This window comes from Pipistrellus kuhlii, unplaced genomic scaffold (assembly GCF_014108245.1).
Source record: "Pipistrellus kuhlii isolate mPipKuh1 unplaced genomic scaffold, mPipKuh1.p scaffold_m20_p_1, whole genome shotgun sequence".
NCBI lineage: Eukaryota > Metazoa > Chordata > Mammalia > Chiroptera > Vespertilionidae > Pipistrellus > Pipistrellus kuhlii.
Genome location: NW_023425404.1, coordinates 19,212,581 through 19,225,199, shown reverse-complemented (window position 1 = coordinate 19,225,199; position 12,619 = coordinate 19,212,581). Strand labels below are relative to the sequence as shown.

General features: G+C 64.3%; 1 protein-coding gene across 9 annotated transcripts in view; it reads left to right on the top strand.

Annotated features, from left to right (window-relative positions):
- Positions 1-10,351, top strand: part of PLEKHG3 (pleckstrin homology and RhoGEF domain containing G3) — a 41,794-nt gene extending 31,443 nt beyond the window's left edge. For 2 of the 9 annotated variants that reach the window (XM_036434261.2, XM_036434266.2), the window contains exons 12-19: positions 176-274; positions 2,440-2,529; positions 2,975-3,013; positions 3,450-3,475; positions 3,964-4,353; positions 4,847-4,960; positions 6,976-8,440; positions 9,588-10,351. In XM_036434261.2, the coding sequence (XP_036290154.1) occupies positions 176-274; positions 2,440-2,529; positions 2,975-3,013; positions 3,450-3,475; positions 3,964-4,353; positions 4,847-4,960; positions 6,976-8,440; positions 9,588-10,297 (2,933 nt within the window). In that variant the 3' untranslated portion in view covers positions 10,298-10,351. The remainder of the gene's footprint in view (positions 1-175; positions 275-2,439; positions 2,530-2,974; positions 3,014-3,449; positions 3,476-3,963; positions 4,354-4,846; positions 4,961-6,975; positions 8,441-9,587) is intronic. The other 7 variants (XM_036434268.2, XM_045579788.1, XM_036434274.2 and 4 more) reach the window with 7 other exon arrangements.
- Positions 10,352-12,619: the final 2,268 nt, after the last annotated feature.

The window sequence follows — 12,619 nt, the reverse complement described above, 5'->3', positions numbered from 1 at the left end:
GGCACACGGCACCGCCGACGGGCGGTCTCTCTGCCGATGCCCCGGAGGGAAGTGGATGGAAGATGTGAGGCTTCTGGCCCCTGGAGTGGGGGCAGCAGAGGCTGGTCGGGTACGGTCGGAGCCTGGGCCAAGGCAGATGGTGTCCCGGAGGCCTGACTGTCTCTTCCGGGTGCAGATCCCAACCGGTACCGCTACAGCCCGGAGCGCCTGAAGAAGGCCTGGTCCTCCCAGGACGAGGCGCCCACCCATGCACGCCAGGGCCGCCGGCAGTCTGGTAAGGGGAGGCCGGCGGGCAGAGGCATCTTCACGGGGCCGCTGGCAGCAGCCTTTGGGGCTGGCTCTCACCTGCAGAAACCCTGGGAGGGGCAGGAGGGTGTGTGCTGAGCGTCCTCTCCCTGTGCTGCCCTCCCCCGGCACCTGTAGGCAGCCCACCTTTCCCGAGGCCCCGGGCATGCCCGTCGCTCAGGCCCTGGCAGCCTTCTCTGCTCCCGGCCACGGGAACCTCCCCTCGCCGCTCCTGGGAGCCGGCCAGGAGTGACGGCGGCATCCAGCCGCGGAGGAGCGAGGCAGGGCGTGGGGAAAACAAGTCCGGCTTCTAGTGGCACCAAATCCAGACGGGAAATATTTGCTTTGGGCCTTGGGGGAACGTTCCGTCTTCCTCTCCTGGGTTTTCCATGACGGATGGGGCTCGCGGCTGTGTGCTTGGCGTTTCTGGAGTGAAGCGTCTATTGAGAAGGAGAAGGCCTTGCTTTTCTATCCTTAGCTCTCCCGGTGTTTGCCACATCGGTTTTCACCCGCCCTTCTGTTGGAGGCCGAGAGACCGATGGGCTTCTGTCGGTGCTGCCAAACTTATTGGCGTGGGGAGAGACCCGTGGAGAGAGAGACCCGGGTGTGACTGGGGCAGTGCCCTGGCTTGGATCTGTACAGGGCGTTGGGCTTTGACTGGCCGTGGCCCACGGGCCCCCTGGGTAACTGTGGATTGGTGCGTGAGCCGCGTGGTCTCGGAAAGCTGTTGTGGTTTCATTCTGCTTGGCGTTGCTCCCAATGGACCTTGAACCCTAGGCAAACCCCTTGTGGCGGCAGAATTTGACGGTGCCCTGTGTCCCTGTGTTGAAAGACCCACCTTGGCGGTGCGAACTTGGTCAGTCTCTGGCCCTCTCTGTTTCCTCCCCTTCCCGCTGCCATCCCCTTCCTGCTGCCACAGCTTTGCATCGGGAGCTCGGGCGCACGGGCGTGCTCGGGGAGTGACGGTGGCGGTGGCCGTCGTAAGTCTACCTGTCGCAGCCACCCTGCAGCTGTCAGGGCAGCGGGAAATGAGCCGGTTCAGAGCCTACGTCCCCACGTGGCCGAGAGTTTCGCCTGGAAACTCGAAAAGAGGTCTGGGTATCGTGTTTGTGTGCTTGTTTCGGGGCTTTCGCTTTCACCATTGTGAAAGAGACTTCTCTCTAAACACACGCTTTGTCCTCGGGAGCCTTTAACCTAGAGCACATGTGTCAAATACAAGGCCCGCGGGCCAAACCCGGCCCGCCAGGCCTTGCAATGTGGCCCGCACCGCGCTGTCATCACTGCACTCCGCTGCGTTTCCGTCACAATGACAGTTTATGACTGTTCAGTAAACCATTCGGCCCGCGATTTAGGCTGGATTTTAGATTTTGGCCCCTTCTCTGATTGAGTTCGACACCCCTAACCTAGAGGATGCTCGCCGGAGCGGACCTTCTCCCTTTCCGGAGCCGGGCAGTGGCCTCAGGGTGGTGTGTGGTGTGTAGACAGCTGGATTCTCCAGGGTCCCCCCGAAGCAGTAAGGGGGTGGGGTTGGGGAAGAGGCCGTGGTTGCCACAGAGACAGCCTCTGTTGTGTCCATGTTGACCCTGACGAGCGTTTGCCCTAACCTGTCTTCGTGTGCTTGCCCGTAGTACCCCCTCTCCCTCTCCGCCCATTAGAAACCAGTCCATTGGACTTGGGAGGCGTGTGTGGAGCGGGCCGGGCAGCAGCTGAGCAGGGAGGTCGGAGGCCAGCTGCTCCGCCTGCCGCCGGGCCCTTGCTGCCTCCTCCTCCCAGGGAGCCGAGATGGGCAGGCACGTGACGTTGGTGGATAAGTGAGGTGCTGCTGCCTTTGCTGGTCACTTAGTAGATATTCTTGATGATGAGCCCTAACCTGAAGAGGTGGAGTGTTGGATGAAAACAGCCAGACTTGTTGGCTGGTATGGTGCAGGTTGTGTGTGCTCCTGCCCGCACACACACCTCAGCAGACTTGCCTCTGGCGGCGAGGTTAGTGGGCCCCTCATGCCGGGCCGGCTGGGCCAGGGCGGTGAGGGCTCCGGCCCAGGCTCCCTCAGGAGGTCCCTGGAGCCTGCCCGTCTCAGGTCTGTCCCCGGAAAGGCTGGAGTCCAAGGCGGTCACCCGCCGGCCTAACGCCTGTGTTTTGTATCCCGTCCCCAGAGCCCGGGCAGCCCCCGCACAGCCGGGCAACACTCCCCAGCCAGCAGCCAGGCCTCACGGTGCCAGGCCTCGCGGGCCGTAGAAAGTCGGGTGCGGCCTCTGCTTTCCCCTGGGGGCTAGGAGAGGGCGCGGCCTGGGCTGCGGCGAGGGTGCTGGCGTGCTGCTCATGGCGGGGACGGGGGGCCTGAGGGGAGCCGCGGACCTGCGGGGAGAGGGCTGGAGAGAGGCCTAAGGGAGAGGCACTGGCGCTATCCTCAGGGACCCTGTCGCTGGGCGGTGTGGGGCGGTGGCTCCTTGGGGGAGCAGTGCTAATCCGGGGGGTCGGGGCTGTGCTGCTCTGGGGGCTGGCGGTCACAGCAGAGGTCCCAGGGCTGATGGGAGTGGCCCCCCCTCCTGTAGGCCCTCGGGCTGGGGGTGGGGAGCCAGCCTGTGTGGACTTTGAGCTGGTGATGGGCTGGTGGCGCTGCCGCTTGGGAGCCGGGCGGGCACGGGTGCTCCCAGGCTGCGCTGACTGCCCGTCTGCTTCCCTCCGCAGAGCCCACCAAACACCTGCTCAGGCAGCTCAGCGAGAAAGGTGAGTGTGCGGGGTGAGCAGCCATCCGGGGGAAGCTACAGGGTTGGGGGCGGGAAGGTGACGTAGGTGACCATCTGGGGGGCAGTGGTGTCGAGGACAGTGCAGAGGGGACTCTGTCTCTGCTCCTCCCTGGACGTGGGCCTTTTGCCTGTTGCCCTCTGTGGAGGGGGGTTGAGCCCCCGCCCCCCATTCCTATCACTGTCCTTGGGTAGCAGCAGGAGCAAGTGACACTCACAGACCTGCACTGCTCTGCACCCCCCCCCCCCACTGCAGCCCCCCCCCTCCCCTGCTCCGTTTTGTCAGTCATGCCTGTGGAAGGGGAGGGTTTGGGGAACAGGAGCCCCGGAGAGATCTCCTCGGCCTCTGGCTCTCTCTCTAAAGAGGCTCTTTCTCCTGCCGCCCGCCCCCTCTCCCTCCCCTCGCCGTGTGGTGGCAGCGACCCGAGCGGCCAGAGGAATGAAGGTAAGGCTGTGGGCAGAGGGGCCTGGCTGGGGCGGGAGGGGTGGACTGCCCAGGTCAGCCCCTGGCCCCTTCAGCGCTCACCGTCTCCATTCATTGGACAAATACCTACCCAGCGCCTCCTGTGCACCAGGCTCTGCCACGAGGGTCACAGAGATGAACGAGCCGTGGCCCGTGCCCCAGGGACCCTTCCCTCCCTACCCTTTCCTGGAGAGACACCCTGGTGGTGGCCAGCCCAGCCGGGATCCTCGCGCGCTCTCTCCTCTCCCCCGGGCTTGGGTCTTGAGTTCCAGGCCCCATTCCTAGCTTTCCCAGGCCCCAGCTTCCTGCCATGAGAAACCTGTCCCGCCCCCGTCTCCCACCCCCCCTCCCCCTTTCTGGTCCTCTCTGGTATCTAGATGCGGGTTTATGTACGAAGCCTCTCCCCCGGCCCCTGGCAGGCGGAGGGGTGTTGCCCGGGGCTGGTCACAAGGGGTCTTCGCTCTGAACAGCATGCGGGCAGCGCTGGCGTTCTCCTGGACTGTGGGCAGCACCCCCGAGCGCGGGGCCTGCCACCGGAGCCTGAAGGGGCTGCCCGGGAGGAGCAGGAGCAGGAGGAGGAGGAGGAGGAGGAGGAGGAGGAGGAGGAGGAAGTGGTGGAGGAGGAGGAGGACGAGGAGGAGCAGGCGTTTCGGGTCACTCTGGAGGACCTGGCAGGGCATGAAGGCAGCAAGAAGGGGTCTGGGCCAGAGCCCCCAGGCTCAGAGGAAGAGGAGGAGGAGGAGGAGGAGGAGAGCCTGGCAGTGGCGGAGCAGGTAGCCGACTTTGCCAGCTCCCTGCTGGCCGCCCTCCACTGCTGGCACTATCGGGCCAACGCTTTACTTTTCTCCCGGGGTGCTATGGTGAGGTGTCTCTTTGATCTCCCCCTCCTCCTTGCATGCTCCCTGGCCTGTGCAAGCCCGTGCCCAGCCTGGCGTCCTCTCCCCTGCCCTCCCCGACCCTCTGTCCTCGTTCCTTGACTTCTGCCATCAGCACTTCTTAACCCCTCACTCCCGGTCACGCCCTGGTGAGCCCCTGGCATGCACGGTTCCAGGCCTGGGCGCGGACTAGCAAACCACCCAACGCGCATGACTAACGGGTGGGGGTGGGGATGGGGTGGGGAAGGGGAGCCGGCTGGCTGCACACAGCAGGGCTGGAAGGGTCAGGAGGGTTGGGCTTTTCTGAGGCTGCACGCCTGGCAGGGACCTGTTCACGCTGACCCCGGAGTGGCTCTGGTCCAGGGCTGGCTCTCAGCAAAGCCCAGCCCCCTGGGCTCAGGAGGTGCTGCCGCGTTGGGATGCAGAAGGGACCGGCTCCCCGTGGCCCCGGGGCCTGACGACTGCCCTCTTGCTGCAGGGGAAGGGGCGCAGGGAGTCTGAAGGCGCCAAGAGCTGCCGGCGGCCCAGTGGCCGGTCTCCCACCAGTGCCGAAAAGCGCATGAGCTTCGAGTCCATTTCTTCCCTGCCTGAGGTGAGTGGCCGGCCGGCGGGAGGGGAACAGTGTAGGGGCGTCTGGAGCCAGACCTGACCTCCAGGCCTGCAGGCATGGGCTCTCCCATAGGGCCCATGGGGACAGGACTCCCGCCCCTTTGGGAAACCTGTCTGGTCTGTGGGTGCCTGGCCTGGTGAGCCCCTTCCCACGAATCAGAAAAGGTGCCCGTGCCTTCGGGCAGATGTGGTCCCTCGCCCAGGGGCACAGTCAGCAGAAGTGACCAGATTTTGGGTCCCCTTGGCCAGGCCTCCTTGTGTAGGGCATTCGGCCCCGCCCCTGCCAGGGGCCCAGACATTTAACTCACACCTGTGCCCACCTGGGCGGCAGGGTAGCATATTGACATCCACTCGGTAGGTACCTCCTACCTGTTGGATGTTCATTTCCTCGTCTGTCCCCTGCGACAGCTAAGAAGGGTTGGGGGATGTGCCTGGCATGGAGGGGCCACGCTGAGACCAGGCAAGGGTCTGTGACTCCGAAGCCCTCGCTCTTTTTCCCGCCACCCCATGCCGTCTGGGGGTGTCTAGAATGGAGTCCTTAGCTTCCCCTACATTATAAAAATTTGTTCATGAGGCCTAGACCCCCGGGGAGGGCCTCACCTGGGTGACATTGGATGAGAACCTAGAGTGGTCCTATCCAATGATAATATGATGCTAGCCACACATGCCATTTTAGTATTTTTTAAAAATATGTTTTTATTGATTTTATAGCAAGGGAGGGAGAGAGAGAGAGAAACATCAGTTGGCTGCCTCCCGTACAGAACCTGACCAGGAACTGAGCCCGAAACCTGGGCATGTGTCCAGATTGTAAATTGAACTGGCAACTTTTTGATGCACAAGACAGTGCTCAACCAACTGGCCACACTGGCCAGGGCCACATGTGTGATTTCAAATGGTCTAGTAATCACATTAAAAAAATCATTAACTGCCCTGGCCAGGTAGCTCAATTGTGTTTTCCTCTCCCTCCCACTCTTTCTCTCTCTCCCTCTTCCTCTTTTTAAAAAAATCAATTTACAAAAATAATTTAATCCAGCATGTCCAAACTACTGATCATTTCAATATATAATCAATATAAAAAGCTATTGAGATGCTTTATGTTTTCTCTGTATGAAGTCTGGGGTGTATTTTACCTTCACAGCTGTTTTCCGTTTGGATTGGCCACATTGCAGGTGCTTGGAGGCACGTGGGGCTGGTGGCTGCTCTCACGGGGCCGTGCGGGCCTAGGTCTCAGGCTCTGCTCTGCAGATTCTGGATTGGATCAGTTCCTCAGACGATAAGAGTGCTTGCTCTTGGCGTCTCCCTACAGACTCACTGGAAAGCTGCCTGTTCTGGCCAGTTTTGTGGTTCCGATGACCTACAAGGCTTATCAGATTTGCTTCCTTCCTTCCCCATCTGCTGGGCCTATGTAGAGTCGTCCACAGGAACCACATTCCCGTCTTGCCCTCCGGGGTAAAATACACCCCAGATTGCCAGAACTTCATACAAAGAAAACATAAGGCGTCTCAATAGCTTTTTCTATTGATTACACATTGAAATGACCAATGGTTTGGACATGCTGGATTCCAGCCTGGGGTCCTGTTGCCCGCTGGACCCTGAGCTGCACGAGAGGCCCTGGCCCCTTGGGGAAGCAGGAGCCGTCTCTCGTGTAGCTTGGGCCTGGGTGTGCGCCCAGAACCACCCCCTGTGGGGAGCTCCAGGGCTTGGAGAGCTGCTTCCCTGGGCAGCGCGTGCTGGCTCCATCGGGCAGGCCGCCCCCAGACAGGCTGCACGGAGACTCACCGCTTTCCCCGTCTGTGCTCCTAGACGTTTCCTTGGCTTTGAGGACATGGGCCCAGCACGCCAGCAACAGGGTCCCTGAGGACAGCGCCAGTGCCTCTCCCTTAGGACCTGCTGCCCCTTCCATCCTAAACCCGCAGCCTCTGTCACTCACTGGGCTTTGGGTAGACCACACTGTCCCCGCATCCCCGTGTCTCATGTGAGCTCTCTGTGCTGTCCCAGGTGGAGCCAGACCCTGAGGCTGGGGCCGAGCAGGAGGTGTTTGCTGCTGAGGAGGGTCCCAGCGCCGAGGAGATGCCCTCGGACACGGAGTCCCCCGAAGTCCTGGAGACACAGCTGGATGCCCACGGGGAGCTGCTGGGGCTGGGCCCCCCGAGTGACGTGGTGGACTTCACAGCGGCCGAGAGCACCGAGGGCATGAAGGCCTTGAGCAGCGAGGAGGATGAGGAGGAGGAGGAAGAGGAGGAGGTAGAAGAGGAGGAGGAGGAGGAGGAAGAGGAGGAAACGGGGGCTGCCCAGGAGCCCGAGAGCCTCCTGCCGCCCTCGGTGCTGGACCAGGCCAGCGTCATCGCCGAGCGGTTCGCCAGCGGCTTCTCCCGGCGGAGCAGCCTGGCCCTGGAGGACAGCAAGTCCGCCGGCTTTGCGACCCCGCGGCTGGCCAGCCGGAGCGGCAGCCTGCTCAGCCTGGAGGGCAGCGAGAAGGGCCTGGCCCGCGGCGGCAGCGGCAGCCCCTCGGACGCCCCGGGTGCCCCGCTGCCCCCCGAAGCGGACCTCGGGGTGGCGGTGGCCGCGGAGAGCGGCCCTTCTGTCAATGGGACGGAGCCCCCGGGCCCGGGCTGCCCCGCGGAGGCCGACAGGCCCTCCTGCAAGAAGAAGGAGTCCATGCTGTCCACCCGGGACCGGCTGCTGCTGGACAGAATCAGGAGCTACTACGAGAACGCGGAGCACCACGACGCGGGCTTCAGCGTGCGGCGCCGGGAGAGCCTGTCCTACATCCCCAAGGGCCTGGTGCGGAGCTCCGTCTCCAGGTTCAACAACCTCCCCACGCAGGACCCGGCGCCGGCGGCCCCCGGCGGGCACCAGAGACCGGCGGGCTCCAGGCCGGCCTCCTGGGCCCTGTTCGACCTCCCGGGACCCGGCCAGGCGGGCGCGGGCGCGGGCGCGGGGGACCCCGCCCCGGTCACGGACGCCGAGTTCCGCCCGTCCTCGGAGATGCTGAAGGTCTGGGAGGGGATGGAGTCTTCGGGGGCCAGTCCCCCGAAGGGCCCCGGCCCGCGCCAGGCCAACGGCTTCGACCTGCAGGAGCCGCTCTTCATCCTGGAGGAGCACGAGCTGGGGGCCATCACCGAGGAGCCGGCCCCCGCCTCCCCGGAGAGCGCCTCGCCCCCCGGGCGGCCCGGCCCGGCCCGCCTGGCCCGGGAGCTGAAGGAGCTGGTGAGGGAGCTGAGCGGCGGCTCCCAGGCGGGGCTGGCCTCCCCGCTGCACCCCTGCCTCGTGCAGCTCTCCCACATGATGGACGGCCCTGTGAGCGACCGGGTCAAGAACAAGGTCTACCAGCTGGCCCGCCAGTACAGCCTCCGCATCAAGAGCAGAGCGGGGCCGGCCCGGCCACTGCTGCCGTGGGAGGACGCGGCGCCCGCCGATCCCCGCCTGCAGGAGGCGGCGGGAAGGCCCTCGGGTGGCAAAGGTACGACGGGGTTGGAGGCGGGCCCCTCCTACAGGCGTGGGGCGGAAGAGCATTGTGAGAGCCACTTGGCTTTTGGGGGGGAGTGATCCCTAAAGGACCTCTACCAAAGGGAGGGCTGGACCTCACACCGAGGGCCGGGGGGAGGGAGCCCTGGCACCTGGTCTAACGTCTCGAGGCCTGCGTGCTACCATGGTGGAGCCCTTCCTCTGCCTCCCAGCCCTTCCCCTGCCCCCCAGCCCTTCCTCTGCCTCTCGGCCCTTCCCCTGCCCCCCAGCCCTTCCCCTGCCCCCCAGCCCTTCCTCTGCCTCCTCAGCCCTTCTCCTGCCCCCTCAGCCCTTCTCCTGCCCCCCCCCAGCCCTTCCTCTGCCTCCCAGCCCTTCCTCTGCCTCCTCAGCCCTTCCCCTGCCCCCCAGCCCTTCCACTGCCCTCCCCAGCCCTTCCTCTGCCCCCCAGCCCTTCCCCTGCCCCCCAGCCCTTCCACTGCCCTCCCCAGCCCTTCCACTGCCCCCCCAGCCCTTCCCCTGCCCCCCCAGCCCTTCCCCTGCCCCCCCAGCCCTTCCAGTGCCCTCCCCAGCCCTTCCCCTGCCCCCCCAGCCCTTCCCCTGCCCCCCCAGCCCTTCCCCTGCCCTCCCCAGCCCTTCCCCTGCCCCCCAGCCCTTCCACTGCCCCCCCAGCCCTTCCCCTGCCCCCTCAGCCCTTCTCCTGCCCTCCCCAGCCCTTCCCCTGCCCCCCAGCCCTTCCCCTGCCCCCCAGCCCTTCCACTGCCCTCCCCAGCCCTTCCACTGCCCCCCCAGCCCTTCCCCTGCCCCCTCAGCCCTTCTCCTGCCCTCCCCAGCCCTTCCCCTGCCTCCCCCCCAGCCCTTCCACTGCCCCCCCAGCCCTTCCCCTGCCCCCTCAGCCCTTCTCCTGCCCTCCCCAGCCTTCCCGTGGAGCAGGGCCTCTGGAGGAAATGTGGGTGTGCCCCCCTCCCCCCTTGTCCAGGAGAGCAGGAGCTCTCATCTTTCTTCCTTTGACTCTTGATCCCTTGTCCACTGCCCTAGCTCTATTCCCATTTCCCTGTGACAGTGAGGTTTCTCTCCCATCCTCACGCCCGGAGCCCCGCCCGCCGGCCTCGCCCGGAGCCTGAAGGCACCTCTCTCCCCCACAGGCAGGAGGCGGCCGGTGCTGTCCCTCGGCCAGGAGCAGCAGCGGGCCCCGGAGCAAAGCCCGCCCCGGCCGCGCTCCGCGGGGGAGGCCTCGCCGCCACGGCGCTTCTCCTTCAGCCCCCCCGCCGCCTCCAGGGCCTCCTCCCCCGGGGCCCGGCCCTCCGGCCGCAGCCCCCTCAGCCCCCTGGACACCGAGACCTTCAACTGGCCCGACGTGCGCGAGCTCTGCTCCCTGTACGCCTCGCAGGACGCCGCGGCCCGGGCCGAGGGCGGCCGGCCCCGGGGCCTGCCCGTCAGCCGGAGCTGCTCGGTGCCCAACATGGCGGAGCCGCCGGCGCCCGGCAGGCTGGGCCGCTGCCGCAGCCTGAGGGCCAAGCGGGGCCGCGTGGGCCTGGAGGCCGCCCCCCCACAGCCCCGGCCCCCCGGGGGGCTGCCCCGCAGCTGGCCGGACAGGGAGGAGGCCCTGCACGTCACCGCGGACCTCACTCTGGAGGACAACCGGCGGGTGATCGTCTTGGAGAAGGGGCCCCTGTCCGGCCCCGCTACGGGCCCCTGCTCGCCGGCAGCCGTGGGGGCGCAGGGCCAGGATCGGCAGGCGTCTGCGGAGAACTGGCCGAAGGAGGAGGGTCCCAGGGACCTGGGGGACCCGAGCCAGCAAGGCCGTGTGCGAAACCTGAGGGAGAAATTCCAGGCCTTGAACTCCGTAGGTTGACTCTTGAGTCGGGGAGGGAACGGCTCCTTACCGGGGTCTCACCCTGGGCCCCCCAAAAGGCCGTTCAGCGAGTGCCTTCCCCTGCTGTGACCGCCCTGGCACCGCCCGGGCTCACAGGGACCTTCCCGGAGCCCCTCCTCCCTCAGGCCAGCGTGGCCGCTTCCCTTGTACATAGTTCTCTCCGATAAGAAGCCAAATATTTAAGCTCCCCTCTTCCCTGGGAGAGCACGCCCCGCCCAGGCCCCCTGGCATCGGCCGGCCCCCGCCAGACGGAGGAGCCGGGCAGAGGCAGCCGGAGAGGCTCTGCTCTGCGGCCGGGCCTTCCCTGAGCCTCCAGGCGGGAGCGGGGCCCGTAATTTATTGCTTTCCACTCTGTGGCGTGTCTGTGTGCGCGTGCGTGTTTTCTCTGTTGTCGGCTCCCCTCCCGCGAAGAATGTAACGGGCTCCGTTCAGGTACTTTTGTGGGTTGTCTTGCTGACCCTGTGGATGTCGCTAATGTATACACATTTCATTACTTGCCCACGGTGCAATAACCACTGCTGACCCACCTACCTGTGTGGCCTCTTGACTGGGCCTGGCTGGGGTGGGAGAGTGGATATGGCCAGGGGTGTCTCAGGGGAGGTGGGACATGGGGGTGACCTACTGGGCCTGACTGAGGTGTCTTAGGGGAGGCAGGGCGTGGGGGTGACTTACTGGGCCTGACTGGGGTGTCTTAGGGGAGGTGGGACATGGGGGTGACTTACTGGGCCTGACTAGGGTGTCTTAAGGGAGGCAGGGCGTAGGGGTGACTTACTGGGCCTGGGCAGGGTGTGGGGGTTGAAGCTTTACGTTCACTCATCCACTGTCCATGCTCATGAGGCACGGGCACCAGGCGCTCACGGAGGCGGCTGGGGCAGCGGGATGTGTGGGAAGGGCCTGTTCTCGGCTGCTCTACTCCCACAGACGTCTCTGTCCAGCCACAGCTTGGCAACCTGTCCTGGGGGCAGGGGTGTCAATGCCAGCCTTGAGCTCTTTTCCTCAGGGACCAAAGTTGGACTAAAGGAAGTAAGGGTGGGAGCGAGGGAGTGAACGGGACATTTTTCTAGTAGGCAGGAGTTCCCAGTGACTTGGGTGCCTTCACTCTCTCCCCTCATTCCCAGGAGACATCCTAGGAGGCGAGGATTCTGAACCTGGAGCCTAGGAATGTCTTCAGGGGCTTGGAACTCTGGGTGAGGAGTGCAGGTGCATTTTTTGTGGGATGCATCCTTAGTCTTCCTCTGTCCTCAAAGTGTCTTCGATTCAGAAAGGCTAACAGTGCCTCCCTCTTTCCAGTTGGGTTTTCTGCCCTTGGTCCACGGTGGACCTGCCTTGGTCTGCCCTGTTCCTTCTGTCTGGGGCCTGGGAGTAGGGGGTTGCAGGCCCAGGTGGTAGAACTGCCCTCAGGGTCCGTACAAGTCTGCTGGTTCAGGGCCTCACGAGTCTTCTGACCTCGGGGGACAGACTCACTCACTGTGAAGGTGGATGCAGAATCTGCTGAAGTCAAAGGAAGTGGAGGCTGGCAGCTCCGACAGGCCAGAGATGCCCATGTTTTACCTGCTGCCGTGTTCTGTGGCCACTTCCTGTCACTGAGGAGAGAGCTAGCTTCTATCAGGCGAGCCTTGGGTCATGGCATTGAGTACCCACAAACCTAATGCAGTGAGAGTCAGGGGACCCAGGTATGGGTCCTAGCCCTGCCGTTCACTTAGCCGGACCACCTAGACGCTTTTGCTCATCTGTAAGTTGAAGGAGGTGGATGATTCGTTGCTTCTCAAACTCCCTGCATCAGACGCTTCAGTGGGCGGGGCCTGGGACGTTGTAGTGAGTCCTTTCCCCGGGAGATTCTTGCAGAAGCATCGGGAAACCTTGGACCAGCTCAGTGGTTCTCACCGGCTGCCCGTTAGAATCATCGGTGGAGTTTTTTGAAAAAAATGGCTATGCCTACATCCCCATCCCCCAGATGAGCTCCCTGTGGAGATGAACCGCAGGCGTGGCGATTCTTCTTCTTTTTTTAATACATTTTTTATTGATTTTTCACAGAGAGGAAGAGAGAGGGATAGAGAGTTAGAAACATCGATGAGAGCGAATCATCGATCAGCTGCCTCTTGCACACCCTCCACCGGGGATGTGCCCGCAACCAAGGTACATGCCCTTGCCTGGAATTGAACCCGGGACCTTTCAGACTGCAGGCCGACGCTCTATCCACTGAGCCAAACCGGTCCCGGCGGCATGGCGATTCTGATGTCCCTCCAGGACCTCTGTCCTGAGCTCTGGAGAAAGGCCTGCAGCAGGCGCTCAGGTGGCCGG